This window comes from Saimiri boliviensis, chromosome 11 (assembly GCF_048565385.1).
Source record: "Saimiri boliviensis isolate mSaiBol1 chromosome 11, mSaiBol1.pri, whole genome shotgun sequence".
In the NCBI taxonomy this organism is placed as follows: domain Eukaryota; kingdom Metazoa; phylum Chordata; class Mammalia; order Primates; family Cebidae; genus Saimiri; species Saimiri boliviensis.
Genome location: NC_133459.1, coordinates 83,460,632 through 83,480,716, shown reverse-complemented (window position 1 = coordinate 83,480,716; position 20,085 = coordinate 83,460,632). Strand labels below are relative to the sequence as shown.

The 20,085-nt window shown below is 34.9% G+C and overlaps 1 protein-coding gene across 2 annotated transcripts in view; it reads left to right on the top strand.

Moving 5' to 3' along the window:
• COL24A1 (collagen type XXIV alpha 1 chain) overlaps positions 1 to 20,085 on the top strand; it is a 400,711-nt gene that overhangs the window by 163,482 nt on the left and 217,144 nt on the right. For both annotated transcript variants that reach the window (XM_074381116.1, XM_039473942.2), the window contains one exon: positions 10,948 to 11,001. In XM_074381116.1, coding sequence (XP_074237217.1) covers positions 10,948 to 11,001 — 54 coding nt within the window. The remainder of the gene's footprint in view (positions 1 to 10,947; positions 11,002 to 20,085) is intronic.

Sequence of the window (20,085 nt, the reverse complement as noted above, 5' to 3'; positions counted from 1 at the left end):
CGGCCTCCCGAAGTGCTGGGATTATGGGCATGAGCCACCACGCCCAGCCCATATGATCATCTTTCAATCAATCGCAATAGCAATGGAATAGGAATACTGTAATTTGCAAGATTTAGGTCTTTTTCCCACCCCTGGAAACTGTGGTGGGGACCGGTGTACATGGACTGAGAAATGGAGAATGGTGTTTTCCCAAAGAGATTTGTTAGCAGATTGAGGAAATGTCCTTTACATTTCACATCTTTAGTGCCCAGTATCTACTTATACGCTCTTGCCACTGACATAGTTTTAAACACACCTTTGCTTAACATAGTGGAGGCACCTACACAGCTGAAAATGCACTCTTCTTTCTCCAAAGGAAGGAAGCTCAGTGTACTGGCCAATTATTGCTTACATCTCTAAGGCCAAGTTCTCAGGGTAAGGTGCATTCTTTTCAGTGAGGCCTAAATATATGCCTACATTTCAACTAACAACTTTCTAATATATACTTTAGAAAGAAAACAAGATATCTCATTTGAAGAAAGAGAGAATGTAAAACAATACAGAGTGTGCCCAGACCCATAACTGTGTATCTAGAACAAAAGTAGATAATTGCGACATGCCAGTTCCTCATAACAATGTAAATCTTTTTTAATCACCTAACTTCCCACTACATGCTGTAAACATACACACATGGAAAGGGAGAGAATCTTTGAGATAGAAACTCTCCAGAATATACTCTCTGTGAAGCCAAGATTTTTTTTGTTTTCTAGTATATGATAAATGCCAAGAACAGTGCCTGATACATGGTAACTACGTGTTGACTAAGTGAATTGATATTTTTTACTTAAGATATTTGTAAGAATTCTGAGACAGAAATATAGATATTGAATACCTAAAATTATACTTAGCCAAAAATATGCATTAAATAATAGTTATGCTGTTACCTTCAAATAATTCAAAATCTGAGCTCCACTGATTGTTTTTTATATATTTTTTATTCTACTTTATATTCTGTGATACATATGCAGATCATGCAGAATTGTTGCATAGGTACATACATGACAATGTGGTTTAGTGCCTCCATCCCCCTGTCACCTATATCTGGCATTTATCCCCATATTATCCCTCGCCAACCTCCCTACCCCTCACTGTCCCTCCTCTGGTCCCCCACAACAGACCACAGTTTGTGATGCTTCCCTCCCTGTGTCCATGTGTTCTCATTGTTCAACATTCGCCTATGAGTGAGAACATGCAGTGTTCGATTTTCTGTTCTTGTGTCAGTTTGCTGAGAATGATGGTTTCCAGATTCATCCATGTCCCTACAAAGGACACGAATTCATCATTTTTTATGGCTGCATAGTATTCCGTGGTGTATATGTGCCCATTTTCCTTGTCTATTCTATCATTGATGGACATTTGGGTTGGTTTCAGGCCTTTGCTATTATAAAGAGTGCCACAATGAACATATGTGTGCATGTGTCTTTATAATAGAATGATTTATTATCCTTTGGATATATACCCAGTAATGGGATTGCTGGGTCAAATGGAATTTCTATTTCTAGGTCCTTGAGAAATCGCCACACTGTCTTCCACAGTGATTGAACTAATTTACACTCCCACCAACAGTGTAAAAGTGTTTTTTTTTTTTTTTTTTTTTTTTTTTTTTTTTTTTGAGACGGAGTTTCGCTCTTGTTACTCAGGCTGGAGTGCAATGGCGCGATCTCCGCTCACCGCAACCTCTGCCTCCTGGGTTCAGGCAATTCTCCTGCCTCAGCCTCCTGAGTAGCTGGGATTACAGGCACGTGCCACCATGCCCCGCTAATTTTTTGTATTTTTAGTAGAGACAGGGTTTCACCATGTTGACCAGGATGGTCTTGATCTCTCGACCTCGTGATCCACCCGCCTCGGCCTCCCAAAGTGCTGGGATTACAGGCTTGAGCCACCGCGCCCGGCCGTAAAAGTGTTTCTATTTCTCCACATCCTCTCCAGCATTTGTTGTCTCCAAATTTTTTAATGATTGCCATTCTAACTGGCGTGAGATGGTATCTCAGTTTGGTTTTGAATTGCATTTCTCTAATGAGCAATGATGCTGAGCATTTTTTCATATGTTTGTTGGCCTCATATATGTCTTTCTTTTGAAAAGTGTCTGTTCGTGTCCTTTGCCCACTTTTGAATGAGTTTGTTTTTTTCTTGTAAATCCGTTTTAGTTCTTTGTAGATTCTGGATGTTAGGCGTTTGTCAGATGGGTAGATTGCAAAAATTTTTTCCTATTCTGTTGGTTGCCGGTTCACTCTAATGATTGTTTCTTTTGCTGTACAGAAGCTCTGGAGTTTAATTAGGTCCCATTTGTCTATTTTGGCTTTTGTTGCCAATGCTTTTGGTGTTTTAGTCATGAAGTCCTTGCCTATGCCTATGTCCTAAATGGTTTTGCCTAGGTTTTCTTCTAGGGTTTTTATGGTGTTAGGTCTTATGTTTAAGTCTTTAATCCATCTGGAGTTAATTGCTCCACTGATTTTTATATGGGGACAAGTTCAATGAATAATTTCTATTTTCTCTCTAAAGATCTTCAAATTATTACCAACTATTGCCTACCAAAAAGGAGTATCTAAAACACCTAATAACAATTACCTTTTTTTGTTACAGCTTTATAGAGGTATAGTTAACACACAACAAAGTTATGTGTTGTACAATTTGATAACTTTTGACATATGTATAAATTGCAAACCCATCACTGTATTCGTCCCTTCTCAAACTGCTATAAAGAAGTACCCGAGACTGAGTAATTCATAAAGAAAAGAGGTTTAATTGGCTCACAGTTTTGCAGGCTGTACAGAAAGCATATGGCTGGGAAGTTGCCAGAAAACTTAACAATGATGGTGAGAGGTGAAGGGAAAGCAGAGACTTTTACATGGCTAGAGCAGAAGGAAGAGAGAGAGGGAGAGGTGCCACACACTTTTAAATAACCAAATCTTGCAAGCATTCACTATCATGAGAGCAGCACTGAGGATAAAATCTGCCCCCATGATTCAGTCACCTCCCACCAGGCCCTACCTCCAACATTGGGGATTAATATTTGACATAAGATTTGAGCAGGGACACAGTCCCAAACCATATCAATTAACAAAATCAGGATAGTGAACACACACATCAAACACGCGAATTTCCTTTTTTACATTTGTAATCCTTTTCTGTCTCTCCTTCCCCCTCCCTCCTCAGGCTTCCATGAGGGGAATCTGCCTTTTGTCATTATAGATGATCCAATTCTAAATATCAAATAATGGCCAGAACCGTTTATTTTTGAATTATAACTTAACTATAGTTTTATGTAGACTTTAGAGGACTAAAAGTAGACTTTCCAGTAGACTTTGTTGGTTCCTTTAAAAGCGATGTCAAAAATACTGCGAATATCTGGCTTGTGTCTGTAATCTTAGCTACTTGGATGTCTGAAGCAAGAGGATCACTTGAGGCCAGGAGTTCAAGACCAGCCTGGGCAACAAAATGAGACCACATCTAAAAAAAAAAAAAAATTTAGTTAGCTAAATGTGTTGGTGCACATCTGTGATCATGCCACTGCACTCCAGTCTGATTGACAGAGCAAGACTCCATCTCTTAAAAAAAAATATTATAAATACTATTCAAACAAAAGTGTTATTTGGAACACAAAATCTATGTTTTGTCAGAATGAATTTTACTGTCTTTGTAGTTTTGTGGATTTTCTCTGTTGAGTTTTCAGGATGCTGTACATATGGAATTCAGCTGTGCTGTGCCATATTTTCTGCTCAAATATATATAGTTACAGAAGGGAAAATATATGAATAGCAATAATCACTACATTTCTCAGCAGTATCATGATGGAAAATATCTGGTTTCAATGGCTTTTAGATCTAAAACAGCAAAAGAAAATGAAGGAGAGGCAGATGCCTAGATGGATTATTTTGCATTTTCCAGAAACTGTATTTTCTGTTTGTGATTTTCTCAGAAGACAGAATAGTTTCTTCATTTGCGGTTTTCATGCTTCCCTGTGCTAAAGCTTAGTTTCTATAGTTTACTGGGGAAGTGAATTTCTTACTTTTGCCTTTTGAATTTTTTTTTTTTTTTTGGCATTAACTTTTGGATAGTTTATTCTCACTCAGTAAAGCCTATTTTAATGTTTTTGTTTTTTATTATTACTTTCCTACCTGGGCTTACTGACATGACATGTGCTTCCATAAATGTTAGAAAATAAAATCTTGTGACTGTATTCTGGATCCTTGTCTTAGACCAAAGTATCCTCTTACAAAACCTCTCTCCCTCTGGATGCATTTTTACTTGAGTATGTAAAATTTCAGTCCAGTCTATAGAAGCTAGACTAGTTTTTTTTTTGTGTTTTTGTTTTTGGGTTTTTTTTTTTTTTTGGATAACTTTGAAACTGCCTAATTGAAAAAGTTATTATTAAATAGAATTCATTTTTAATTTGGTCATCAATTCAAGCCATCAAATGTTTATTGAATGTACTGTGTATACACAACACCAGATGAGGCTTTGTATAACTTTGCCCTCAAGAATTCATAATTTACATGTTGTCTTTATTAATTATATTTTTTAGCCTTTTTAATGATTGTTTTTCCAAGGGCTATATTCATCTCCACTTTGTTCAGACTTATAAACTACTCAGAAAATACATTTAAGCCAAACTATACTGTGTTCTTGTATATTTAAAGTACAGTGGATATTAAATCAATAATTGGAAATTTTTCATGAGACTTAAATGGCATAAATGTCACTCTTATCTATAACAACAGGATATTCTAAAGCTACCTTGGAAAATATCAGAAAAGTTTCAATTTTCCAAAATATGTGATTTGTTTTAAAGCTATTATTATAATTTAACATGCTTCTAAAACAAGCCAAAATCTGAGCACCACTGATTTCATCTGAAAACTAGCTCAACTAACAAATTATATATTCTCTCTAAAGATTTTTAAATCCTTGCAAATTGTTGCCTAACACAAAACATATGATTATCTAAAATACTTAATACTAAATACCTTTCTTTTTACAGTCTTACTGAGATATAATTGACATATAATAAGCTGCCTATATTTAAATTTTACAGTTTGATAATTTTTAACATATGTACAACCTCTGAAACCATCACTAAGATCGAGATAATAAATCTATATGTCAAACCTAATAATTTGTTCACCTTTTATATAATACCTTATTTTTCTCCCTCTTGTCTTCTCCCTTTACATGCCATTTCTTTTCTTTTTTTTTTTTTTTTTTTGAGATGGAGTTTTGCTCTTGTTGCCCAGGCTGGAGTGCAATGGCGTATTCTCGGCTTATTGCAACCTCCACCTCCTGGGTTCAAACAATTCTCCTGCCTTAGCCTCCCAAGTAGTTGGGATTACAGGCATGTGCCACCATGTCCAGCTAATTTTTTGTATTTATAGTAGAGACAGGGTTTCACCATGTTGGCCAGGATGGTCTCGATCTCTTGACCTTGTGATGCACCTGCCTCAGCCTCCCAAAGTGCTGGGATTACAGATGTGAGCCACTGCGCCTGGCCCATGCCATTTCTGATCTGCTTTTTGTCACTCTAAATTAATAGGAATTTTCTAAAGTCTTTATATAAACTGACTCATATAGTATCTACTCTGTTTTTTGTCTGCTCAAACATATAGAATTACAGAAAGGAAAATATATGAATAGCAAAAATGACTACATAAGCATAAGACATTTGAGATTCGTCTAGGTCGCCACATCCAGGTTGTTCATTTTATAGATATATTGTAATTAGTTTGTCCATTGGATTTATTTATTGATTGATTCTTTATCTACCATATTTTAACTTGAGGGACTACATATTTCAATAGAAAACAGAGACTTAAACACTTCTACTGGAAAACTACTAAAGTACTCAACGTATATAGCACATAATATAATTTATTCTGTTAACACACTGTAGCTTGCAAGCTTCTGACTACTGCCCAATAAGAATGACAATATTTTACTTTTATGATTTCCCAGGAAACTAATGGAATTTGCTAATGCTTCGGTTCCCAGGTTTTGCTTTAAAAAATGCATGTGAGTTAGTCTCCAGCCTCTAATGATTATAGAATAATAAAACTTTGTTTTTACTGGAGAGGATGCTGAGTCACTCTTAGTATAGCAAACAGATGTGAGAGGTCTGAAAATAGAAGACATATTTTCACTTATTATTTTTAAAACTACTTCTTTTTTCTGCTTCTTGGTAAAAATTGGTGGTCAGACTAGTTCTATTAAGAAGGCACCAGAAGCCAGGCTGCCGTTCCTTCCCTTCACTGAGGTATTATATTTTAAATTGTGATGGGATGACGTAGGTAGTAAAACACGTTGTGGGAGAAAATGTTTGAACTTGTTAATGTTTTCTGAAGTATTTTAAATTTATAAAAATGAATTAGAGCATCTTTATCAGATTTTTGTTTTTGTTTTTCTTCCTGTATACTTTCATGCTAATGTAGTTTTTAAAAATGAGAAGCATGGGGTCTGATGATGTACTTTTTATCTTTCAATCTGTAAGCTTTCTGAAATTTTGCTACTTGGAAAAGATGTCCATGTCATTTGATGTACATTTTGAGCACTAAATTCATGTATTTTTAAAAAAAGATTTCCTTTATAGATGTTATCATTAAAGTTCAGTTGATACAGTTAACTCTGGTTTTAACATATTAAAATGTGTTATTTAAAAGGCAAGATCTCTATTTGGTAGCAACCCAGGTATGAACTTTTAAATTCATGAAAAGTTTCTTTGACCAGGATTCTAAACTCTGTGTGAGAAGGAAATAGAGATCTTTTTCCTCCTTTTAATAACTTGTGCTTATATATTTGTTAGCTTTTCAATAAAGTTTTAATTTTAAAATATTCAGTTTGAATGACTATACTATGAGATCAGCTGTGCTGATGTCTTTTTCTCCTATTATCCTTGTCCCTACCAGTTTGTCTTTTTAATATTTCTCCACTGATACTCTAATGAAGTTTTAAGGAGCAGAGATTCAAACATAAATTCAATATTACATGTTTACCCAGAAGTCACCTCAGCAATTTTTTTCTTACCATTTTATTTTAAAGTAAAACATAGACACATAAAACTGTATAAAACAAATGTGTATCACAAACAGTTATAAGACAGACTCTTGTAACTACCACACAGGTCAAGAGTAAAACTGCCACTTACTACCAGAAGCCCTTATGTGTCCCATGAAATCACAAGCCCAGCTCTCCTCCCAGAAGTAAGCAGTTCCTCCTTTTTAAAAAATAGTTTATCACTCAAGTGGGCATCTTTAAAAACCTATAGTTTAGGCTTATTTGTTTTATTTGCTATGTCTTTCACTCTACAGGTTCTCTCTCTATTCTGTTTTCCCCCTTAAAATTTAGCTGTTGAAGCTCCCCAGCCATTCTGCAGAGTTTCCCACAGTCTGGATTTTGCTGATTATAGTCTCATAGTGTAGTGCTGCCTGTCTCTTGGCCCTGTGTGTTTCCTGTATATTGGTAGTCACGTAACGAGGCCTTAACATATTCAGGTTCGTTTTTGGCAAGACAATCAGTGGTATTCTGTTCTTTTATCAGGAAGCACATAATGTCTGGTAATCTCTCTTTCTGTGTGTGATGTTAATAATAGTTGATTCTCAGTACCTAGATCAATTAGATTATTTGTGGCATTGCAAAATGGAGATATTTTAATCCTCTTATTTCGTTTTCACTTATTGGCTAGAATACATCCCCTCGTCTATTGTTTGGTTACTAGTGGTACACTAAGGCAGAATAAATGCTTGATTTTTCACCTTTGTTTACCATGTTGCAATATAACGAGTTAGCTTCCTTTTATCCTTTGAACATGTACAAGTTTTGTTGTTATATCATTATGAACTTATGAATTTAAACATTTGATGTGTTTCAGTCCATCGTAGTTCTTATCCTTGCTGAAGGTCATATGGTCCCATATCTGACCCAGGGGATCGTCTTCACACACCTACCAAGTGTTTTTAATATGACTCTAGTTTTGATACCTTTGACAGTTTTCTTGCTTTCTGGCATGATACTGTGGGGTCCCCCAACACCTGGGCTGTGGAACTGTACTGGTTTGTGGCCTGTTAGGAACTGTGCTGCACAGCAGGAAGTGAGTGGCAGATGAGCAAGAATTACTGCCTGAGCTTCACCTCCTGTCAGATCAGCGGCAGCATTAGAGTCTCATGGGACCACAAACTTTATCGTGAACTGCATATGTGAGGAATATAAGTCGCATGCTCCTTATAAGAGTCTCATGCCCGATGATCTGAAGCAGAACAGTTTCTTCCCGAAACTACTGCCACCCCCACAATCATATGGAAAAATTGTCTTCCATGAAACTGGTGCCAGAAAGATTGGGGACCACTGTGATAGTGTGTTCCAGGCTTATCCGGAGGATGGACAGGACTTTTAATTTATTCATGCGGATGCTATGAATCAGTGCTCTAAATTGGCCGAAAACCAGTACTGAGGGGCTAAAACTAGTCATGGAATATATACTTTCTTTCAAAAAAAAAAAGGAAAACCAGTTATTTAACAGCAGCAACAACAACAACAACGACCAAGCATTTTTTAGGCACTTACTGTATGTACCAGATGTTGTACTGGTTGCTGAGAATATGGAAGTGAATAACGTAAAACTGCACTCGAAGAGTTTACAATCTAATAGGAAAACAAAATGAGCCAAAACGGTACATTAAGGGACTTTGTAGGGCTTCAGGATGGTGTGAGAGTTCATAGAAGCGACCAAATTCAAGGTATGGAGGTCAAAGAAAAGTTCGCAAATAAAATATTATTCAATCTTCTATTTAAAACGTAAGCATTCTAGGTGAAGAAACTTAAGGGAACATTATTCAAGGTGGAAGAAACAGTATATGCAAAAGTTCAGAATTGAAAGAGAATGTATATTATCAGAGTAAAAAAATTGTTCAGTGAAATGAAATGCTGGGTGGAAGAGGGTAAAGAAGAGAAATAGAGACCACCAAATCACAAGACCCAGTAAACTATGTATTAAAGAATTTGAATTCTATTCTGAGGCTGGTAACAAAGTAACATGTTCAGCTTGCCTAGAATGATCAGTCTGGCTACGGAGTGAAAATGCAGGGAGGGAGGAACATTAATAAGTAATAGGAAAATAGAGAAAGTGACTACTTGCCCTAGGGTTGTGGAGGCAGGTTTATAGAAAAGTGATTCAGATTGACAGCGAATTAGGAGATGTAATGGATGGGTCTTAGTAAATGATTGGAAGGTGGTGGTGGTGGTGAGGGAAAAAGAAGTACTCAGAATATATAAAAAATATGAAAGTATTCAAAGTATATGAAAAATCTGTTACACAGATTTTTGGTTTGGAAACTGGTGGATTACTTCAAGGTGATGTTCACTCAAATAGTGAACACAGGGTGAGGGAGGAACATAATGGAGAGGGTAATAAGTTCAATTTTGGACAATTAGCCAGTGTTATAGCAGAAACAAGAAATGTCTTGATTAAAGTCCATAAGAATCTCCCCTCCAAAACATATTAACAAAGGGTGTGTTCTAGAGAAAGAGTATAAAATTATCAGGAAAAGAATCTAGATTTTTTAAATTGCCATGTATACAAATAATAGCATAGGTGAGTATGATTCCCTTTGATTAGTAATCAACAAGTTTGTATTAAACTGTTCCAGAACATTCAGAAATCTGATCTTGTGATCATCTTTCTGTTTCCACTGCTTTTTCTTTTGCCAGAAATGTCCCCAATTTATATTTTTTCCTCACAGAATCCAAGCTTTAAAGCTAAGTCAAGTCATTTGTGTCCTAATCCAGACTGGATAAGTTGGTATCAGTTTCTTATTTGTTTTTCTTTCCAAAATGAATATCCCAGAAACAACCTTGCTGTTCCATCTTACTTCATATTTTTTATTCCCGTCACAACTTATCCCTTCACTGAACTACCTTTTCTTGTGGATGTTCATGATTTAATTTCAGTTTTCTTTACGTTTAAATATGCTGATTCTTATACTTCTTTTACTTTTTTTCCTTCATTCATATCAATGGAAAATCATCTATGACAAAATCAATAAAATGAAACCACAGTTACTAGCTTGTTACAATTATTGAAACAATATGATGACTCACACTCTAATTCATTATTTCAGCAAGAATTCTAATCTGATACTTTTAAAGCAACATTCTAGGCCTTTCCCCAGCACAGATTTTATTTAACACTGTGAAACATTTATATATTTTTTTCATTTCTTGAGCCAAGTATTTTAGACTCCAAAAATGTAAAATCGTGATTCTCATGCAAATTTAAAGTAAACATGAGTCAAAGATTTTATTCAACTTATTAATTAATGATAGAATCTGTAAGATAATGATTCATAAAGCCCTTGAGAACTTAAGTATTTAAAGACAATTAAATATGGGGATGTTAGAATAAGATAGTTGGGTTACATACAAAACTGATTAATTCTATATATTAACCCGTAATTTGGGGGGGCTTTTTTTAAAAAAAATCAGACAGAAGTTATTTGCATCTCTACCTAACAAAAATCTATAAGTTAACATGTAGTTAGTAAACAGTGAGTCCAATGAAGTACATTCACCTAATCTTTTGTAGCCCTATACCATATGATATTGAAAGAATATGTCATACACCTTTTACCATTATTTCCACATTGTGGATAATTTTGGACTAAGACTTCTACTCTCTTAAACTGAACTGGAGGACCTCAGGATTGTTTGTGAATAACTGATGAAGTAAATTCTATTTTAGTACAGTTTGTAAGTTCTGTATTCCAATATTAACTGCCTAACTTAACTAATCTTTAATATTGAATTTTTGAGGAGTATAAGTTGCTTTAACTGGGTATGAAAGAATGACAAAAGAAATTTTATATGCTAAATTGATTTAAAGTCATTTTCTATGCAATAAACTCTCTACATTTTTATATTCTCTAGGGTTTTCCAGGAGATATTGGGATTCCTGGACAAAACGGCCCTGAAGGACCAAAGGTAAAAATAATGATAGTAATAAGAGAGAGAGAGACCAAATAATTGTGGTTATCTAGAGATCCTGATTCTCAATAAATGGGAAAATATTTCAGGAATATCAGAGCATTTCTGGATATTTTAAAGCTGTCTCAGGTGCATTTAATAAACTTGAGGTTTCAGATAGTTACAAATGATTTTTCTGGTTTGGTATGAACTGAAATTAAGGGTGACAACATTTGCAAAATCACTCAGAAGAATTTTTCTGAAGAGATGGTGGGGTGGGGGACTCTAAAAAGCCATAGCATATAAATGGCAGAAAAATAAATAAATGGATGAGTATTTCCTGAGCACTAAAATCCTTTAGGGATGTAAGAGATCCATTGATTAAAGTAAAAGAAAGCCTATAGTGTCTGTGAATCTCTACATGGCACAAAATACCTGGAGAAACCTAAGCATTTTTAACTTACAAGTGAAACCACAATTATTAGCTTATTACCATTATTGAAACTCATCATGATGACTCACATACTAATTTGTTATTTTAGAAATGCTTTTAGTCTAACCATTTTAAAGCAAGATTCTTGGCCTTTTCCCCACACGGGTTTTATTTAACACTACGGTATATATATAGATTTAGTGTTTGGAATGTACACTAGGAAATATCCCTAGCAAAACTTTAAATACCAAGATTTGCCATTCAGACTGATGGGGAATGGGCATTGTGAGCAAATAAAGCATTATGAATTCACATGTAAGGATGAAATAGCCTGAAGTTGGGAAAATTGGCAAGTTATGAAATCAACTGCTATGGAGGTATCAATGGGAGAAGAAAAGATGAAATGATAGAAGATGAAGCTGGAAAGAATCTTAATAATAGCTATGTTTGTTAGTGTTTTAATGTTGAGTAGTGCAATACTCTAATAAATTCTTTATAGGCACTGTCTCATTTGTAGTCATCTCATTTAATTTTGAAAACAGCATTATGAGGTAGTTATTCCTGTTTTACAGATGATTAAGTTACTCAAAGTCACGTAACTTTAAGTTATATAGCCAGAATTCTAACCCACATATGATTTAAAAGTCTGAGCTCTTACACCTTTAGCTTTGATATTATTTAGAGCATTCAGTACCATGCTGAAGAGTTTCTACTTTATCCATGGGCATTATGAAATAATCACAGATATTTGAGCAGTAAAGTATCCTCGATGGTTGCATTTTAAAAAGATACGTCTTATGTCAGTTTAGAGGATGGTTTAAAGAGGGGAGAAACTGAAGACAGGAAACTAGGCAATAAATAATATGGATATTTGAAACAGGTAATTCATTCCGCAGATATTGGCTGCTTCTCATGGCAGCCATCATGCTAGAATGTAAGGGTACAAAGATTCCTACTTTCAAGAAAAGAGTCCTGATCCCTACTTTCGAGAAACTTAAAATCTAGAGAAAGATATTCAAGAAAACCTTGGTAATAATCGCAATGAATAATATATAATTAGCCATACTGTGAGAACACCAGGATCAGGGAAATCAAATTATGTTTTGTAGGGAAGATAGCACTTGAGCTGACATGTATGAGTAGGAATTTATGAAGCAGAATGTATGGCATTTAGGAAAAAGAAACTAATGAAAAGGTGGAGGTACGATATTTGGGAAATATATATACTAGAAATTATTTGTTGTTGATCTGAATTTCAAATATAACTGAACAGCCTATAGTTTATTGGGCAACCCTACCTGCCACCTACAAACTTATACCTATATGCAGGGATCTTTCCACTTTCCTTTCTGTCTCTGTAAAACTGTTCCCTCACCTCTTCAAGTTCCACATATATTTTGCATCAAATCCTCTCCTGACTCCTCAATGACCTTATACCATCAATTATCACCTTGATTCCAATCTCTCCTTTGATACAATTTTCCCCTTTGCCCTTAAAATCATCACTGCCAATCTTGTAGTATAGGCCCCCTTTATTTTTCACCAGGATAGTGTAATAATCCTCCAATAGTTGTTCTTCCTGCCTTCAATCTGGCATTTCTTCCTATCTGCCTTCAAGCTGCAGACAGAATGATCTTTTAAAGAAGAGATCTCATCATGTCACTCGTTTGCTTAAATCCTTCAGTGACCTCCACAGTTTCCATGTCAAGGCTTATACTTTACTTTTAATGCAGCGTTCTTTATGACCAAACTCTGCCTCTATAGATTTATAGTTATACAGTCATATCCACCATCACTCTTCCAAAAGCATCACTTCAGCCAAACTATTTAGAGTGCCAAACCATGCCATATTTAATCAAATCTCACAGCTTCTTACATGCCATTATTTTTGTCTGGATATATATGTTCCTGTACCCTTCTTCATCTAGTTAATACCTACACATCACGTATAACGTTGTCCAGGAAACTTTTTTCTGTTCCTCTCAAATCTAATTGGAATATTTTTCTATGTTCCTGAAAAAAAAATCTATCAAGCACTTATCTTTATGTATTATAACTTCTGCTGTGCTTATCTATTAGGCTGTAACCTTTTTGACAGAAAAGATTAATTGATTTTTTATATATCAGAATAACTAGAATAATATGGATAACACATATAAATAACTCAATGAATAGTGGTTCAGTGGATGACCAATGGAATGACTTTAGTTTTGGAAGTAGAAACAAAACTACTTGGTAACTGATTAGCAGAAGGGATGGAATAAAGAGAAGTCAAAGATAAAGCAACCTTTGACTTGGGTTACTGATGTGATTCAACTTAAATAGGCAACTCCAGAAGAGGAGCAGTTTTGGAAGATGGAGACAATAAGAAACTTGATTCTGCTTACATTTAGTTTGAGATACCAGTTTGACGGTACCTCAAACTAAATGTTAGAAATAATTAATTATTTCTATCTAGACGTACAAATAATTAATAGTTAATAGTAAACCAAGTTGCAAAGCAGAAATAGAAGCATGAGGGAAGTTGAGAGAGACAAATAATGTAGAGAATGGAGCTGAGGATTTTTCCTACCTACTTTAGCCCTTCACCTGGTGCACACATAGGAACTTGAACTTTATACATGTATAAATACATTTATTTATACATTCATTCAATAACTTATTCAACTTTTATTGAATTTCTTCTGTGTTAGGGCAAGTAATAAATGTGGGATTATAAAGATTTCTAAACTTGTTCCACCCCAGATGAGGTTACAATTTAGTGAAAGAGATTAAAAAAAATAATAATTACAAAATATAAGAAGTTTTATATAATAGAGTTGGTGAAGTGCTCTGAGAGCCTAGATAACTGAGCAATAGATTCTCTTCTGGGAAATTGGGAAATAGGTCCAATAATAGAACTTAATGTTTTCAAGTGTGCATATCATACTAGGTGAAAAGCCAGAGAACTTTCAAAATTCTCTTTAGTTTGGAATTTTTGTTTCTCTTGAAGTTTGTCGGAGAACTGAAGAAAGCCAACTGACCTATTTAGTATTCTTTTATGACAATGATCTTTAGAACTTTCTTCTCACTACTTCTTTTAGTTTTGAAATTAGAATGTCAAAAGTGGGGCAAAAGACTTGAAAGCTAGACGTTTTAATGAACACCAATGGTAGTAATCACTACCCACTGGAAATTCAATCATCATCTAAGTTTATTCAGTACACATGAGTTCAGAGAGTCGTTAGTACCAACATGAGACTAATTGATGTTATACACATCACTGAATTTTAAAAGAATGATTTTATCAAAAGAACAAGAAAATAATGTAATTTTCCATTTTGTAGATTCTGAAGGATCTGTTTTTGTCTCTCTTCTTGATCCTTCTCATTTTTCTTGAAATGTTTTCTGGAAACAGAGGGGGGAAAACAGCCAAACATACCCTGTTAACACAATGCGTTTCTTTAGCTGGGTGTACTGTATCATAGAAGCAAGCATCTTAAAACTTCTTTTATTTTTGTATACATGTCTGGTTTGGAAAATGAGAATGATAAAAGTTGCTAAAGCTATGTTGTGGTCATTGACAAAATCATGTGCACTGTATTTGAAATAGATGGTTAGCCTATTTGCAAACAAGCTAGGTTCTTTCCAGAGTGATTTGGCACAGCTATAAAGAAGGCTTTTATTTTCTGTTCATTTTCTGCCAGTTCACTAAAAACCTCGAAGTAGGATTTGAAACTTGTGTTAAATATAGTTCTACTGATTATGGAGTTGTATGTGTATGTATATTTGTAGTAAGATATAAAACATACAGCAGTAAGCCTTTTTGAGAGCTACACATTTTGGGAATCTGCTTTCAAGAATCCCGTAACATTAGCAAAACCAGATCCTTTGCTGCTTACTGCAGAAGGTAAGAGTAGCAAATAAATATTCTGTATTCTCCAGTAAACAGAGGAATAATTTATTTGTTGCTATAAAGGTTTGTGTTTTTACTTTGGGTATGGAATTAAGGATGCTAAAAGAGGCTATTTTTGGCTCTTTCATAGCAAACTTGATACGTTTTTAGAGAAAGCTTACTATTTGTGGGATTATGTTCTATAATATATGGAAATAGTTCTTGCACTGAATTAATATCATATGTCATGTATTTATCTGTATAGAGGTAAGCTAACTTGGTAAGAGGAAGATGTATAACTCTATGCAGTTTACTAAGATTACTTTGACCTAGTCCTGAAAATTTATGTTCTATGTAATATACCAAGATTGTACACAGATTTCTTACATAAGACCTTTATTCTCCAGGTAGCATTTAGTCAGCTAAGAAATGTTTATGGAGTTTGTACAATGAGCAGGGTACTGTGTTTAAGCAGTGACTCAAAAGCAGAATTAAAACATGGTCTTCTGTTTGTTAGAAACTTGTAATCCTCTGGAAACATGAGCCCTCCATAAGTGAAAAGGTATAAAGCACAATAACCAGGCAACATAGGATAAGTGAGTAGGAAGGAGTTCAGAGGAGAGAATAATCTGTATGGTCAATCTTCTGAGAAAATAGGATTTTGGTCAGATTGGTTGGATTTGGCCAAGTAGAGCCAAGGGATGAGAGATTCTGTGCAAGTGGTACAAAATGAACACTGGAATGGAAAGCAGAAGTAAACCTACCTGACTTAAAAAAAAGGGTTGGGTGGGTGGGTAGGAAGCAGATTATGACAGATGTTAAATAGAAAATTAAAGAGTTTAAGAGCAAGCATATAACATGAAATATACCCTCTTAGTAAATTTGTTTTACTCATTTGTTTATTGTAAAACTTCAAATGTATACGCATTGATGTACAACAGATCTGTGGAAATTTTTCATTTTACATGACTGAAATTCTGTACTCATTGAACAGCAGCTTCCCATTGCCCTCCTCCCTAGAACGCTTGACAATTAGCATCCTACTTTTTGCTTGAGTTTAGCTACTTTGCATACCGCATATAGATGGAATTATGCAGTTTTTCTTTTGTGGCTGGATTATTTGACTTATTTCACATAATGTCATTGAGGTTCATCCGTCTTGTATCATATGACAGGATTTCCTTCTTTTTATGGCGGAATAATATTCCATTGTTCATATATACCACATTTTTTTTTTTACTTTTTCATCTGTCAATGAACATTTGGGTTGTTGACACCTCTTGGCTATTGTGAATAAAGCACAGGAGTACAAATATCATGTTTATATCAACAGGATGTAAATATCCAGTTTTTAGCCTGTTTATATTGATGTAAGCAGGATTTTTGCACTCCTGTAAGATACTATTTTCAGTTGTTTTGATGAATATTCCAAAGTCTTTTCTCAAATTTTTAGCCCAGTAATTTTATTTTTGCTATTTGAGTTATAGGAGTGGTTTATAAATTTTGAATATTAACCCCATTTCAGATTCATGATTTGCAATTATTGTTTCCCCTTACATAGGTTGAACTTTTCACTCTGTTGCTTGTTTCTCTAACTGTGCAGAAGCTTTTTAGTTTAATTAAGTCTCATCTATTTATTTCTCTTTTTGTTGCATTTGCTTTCAGTTTCTTGTTCATGACTTCCTTGCCTAAGCCAGTATCTAGAAAATTTTTATGCCAGTGTTATCTTCTATAATATTATAGTTTCAGATCTTAGATTCATGTGTTTGATTTATATTGAGGTTTTTTTTTGTGTATGGTGAGAAATGAGGATCCAGCTTTATTTTTCCACATGTGGCTTGCAGTTATCCCAGTATCATTTGTTATATAGGATGCCCTTTCTTTCCCCACTTTATGTTTTTGTTTGCCTTGTTGAAAATCAGTTGGCTGTAAATATTTGGCTTTATTTCTGGGTTCTTTTTTTTTTTTTTTTGGTCCATTGGTCTACATGCCTGTTTTTTTATACCAGTACCATGTTGTTTTGGTAACTATAGCCTTGTAGTATAGTTTGAAGTCAGGTAATGTGATGGTCCAGATTTGTTCTTTTTGCTTAGTCTTGCTTTGGCTATGCAGGGTCTTTTTTGGTTCCATATGAATTTTAGTATTGTGTTTTCTAGTTATGTGAAGAATGATAATGATATTTTCATGGGAATTGCATGAATTTGTAGATTACTTTTGGCAGTGGTAATTTTCACAATATTGATTCTGCCTATTTATGAGCATATGATATGTTTCCATTTGTTTATGTCATCTATGGTTTCTTTCAGCCGTGTTTTGTGGTTTTCTTTGTAGAGATTTTTTACCTTCTTGGTTAGGTATATCCCTAAGTTTTGGTTTTTTTTTTTTTTCTTTTTTTTTTTCGCAGCTATCGTAAAAGGGGTTGAGTTCTTGATTTTGATTCTCAGCTTGATTGTTATTGCTGTATAGCAATGCTACTGATTTGTCTGTGTTGATTTTGTATCCTGAAACTGTGCTGAATTCATTATCAGAGCTAGGAGTATTTTGGATGAATCTTTAGGATTTTATAGGCATATGATCATATCATCAGCAAACAGCAACTGTTTGACTTCCACTTTACTGATTTGGATGCCCTTTATTTCTTTCTCTTGTCTGATTGCTCTGGCTAGGACTTCCAGTACAACGTTGAATAGCAGTGGTAAAAGTCAGCATCCTTGTCTTGTTCCAGTTCTCAGCAGGAAACATTTTAACTTTTCCCCATTCAACATAATGTTGGCTGTGGGTTTGTCATAGATTTTATTATCTTGAGGTATGTTCCTTCTATGCCAATTTTGCTGAGAGTTTTAATCATAAAAGGATGCTGAATTTTGTCAAATGCTTTTCTGCAACTATTTCAAAAATCATATGAAATAATCATATGATTTTTGTTTTAATTCTGTTTATGCAATGTATCACATTTATTGACTTGCATATGTTAAACCATCCCTGCATCCCTGGTATGAAACCCACTAATCATTGTGTACTATCTTTTTGATAAGCTGTTAGATGTGGTTAGCTAGTATTTTATTGAGGATTTTTGCATCTATGTTCTTCAGGGACATTGTTCTATAATTTTCCTTTTTTGTCATGACCTTTCCTGGTTTTGGTATTAAGATGATACTGGCTTCATAGAATGATTTAGGGAGGATTCCCTCCTTCTCTGTCTTTTGGAATACTGTCAATAGGATTGATACCCATTCTTCTTTGAATGTCTGTGAATCTCTCTGGTCTTGGCCTTTTTTTTTTTACTGGCAGTTTTTAAATTACCATTTCTATCTCTCTGTTATTGGTCTGTTCAGAGTTCCAGTTTCTTCCTGGTTTAATCTAGGAGGGTTGTATATTTCCAGGAATTTATGCATCTCCTTTAGGTTTTCTAGTTTGTGTGCATAAAGGCGTTCATAGTAGTGTAACTGGGGGACAGGAGCAGGGCTGCAGGGATCCCAAAGATGCTCACTGTTTGCCGATCGGATGTGTTTTCCCAGGTCCTTGGGCCTCACTCACCCAAGAATGGGAGAGGGCCCTCATGGCTTGGTGAGCTCATTCAAGTAAGTATCAGACCCAAAGAGCTTTGTAGAAAAGCAATTTATTAGGCAGAGAGAGAAAAAGAGAAATAGGAAGAGAGAGAGTGCAAGCTCCCACGCTGTTGTGGGAGGGGATCCCAGAGGGTGAAATCCTTATAGGTAAGGGAGTAGGGGGAATTTAACCCAGGAGTTGCTCCCGCCCCATTCAAGTTGCCTTCCAGTGAGAGGAGCTTTTCCAAACTTCCTCTGGAGTGATTGATCTTTGACTCTGATGCTGGATTGGTTGCCTGGCTTGCAATAGAGCCCCTCCTTCCAAGGCTTTTGGTGGTCTTTTTAAACAAAGGAAGCTTACCTAGACAGGAAAGTTAGACAAAGAATTCTAATCTCCCAGATGGAGGGGGGTGGTTAGAAGTATGGTCCTGGGAAGTTCTTACCTTTGAACCACACCCCTTGTGGACCCCGGAATAGAAGTTAACATAGTCCCTCAGTAGCCTTGAATGATCTTTTGTATTTCTGTGATATCAGTTGTAATATCTCCCATTTCATTTCTAATTGACCTTATTTGAATCTTCTCTCCTCTTTTTTTTTTTTTTTTTTTTTTTTTTGTTAATCTCACTAATCACCTATCAATTTTATCTTTCAAAGAACCAGGTATTTGTTTATCTTTTGTATTTTTTTGTTTCAATTTAATTTAGTTCTGCTCTGATATTTATTATTTCTTTTATTCTGCTGGGTTTGAGTTTGGTTTGTTCTTGTTTCTCTACTTCCTTGAGGTATGACCTTAAATTGTCTATTTGTGCTCTTTCAGACTTTTTGATGTAGGCATTTAATGCTATGAGCTTTCCTCTTGCTACTGCTTTTGGTGTATCCCAGAGATTTTCATAGGTTGTGTCACTATTATCATTCAGTTCAAATAAATTTTTAATTTTCATGTTGATTTCATTGTTCACCCAGAGATCATTCAGGAGCAGATGATTCAATTTTCATGTATTTACATGGTTTTGAGGGTTCCTATAGGAGGTAATTTCCAATTTTGTTCCACTGTGGTCTTAGAGGGTACTTGATATAATTTCTTTTTTCTTAAATCTTATTGAGACTTGTTTTGTGGCCTCTCGCATGATCTGTCTTGGAGAATGTTCTATAGCTGGTATAAAGAATGTATATTCTGCAGTTGTTGGTTAGAATGTTCTGTAAACATCTTTTAAGTTCATTTGTTCTAGAGTGTAGATTAAGTTCAT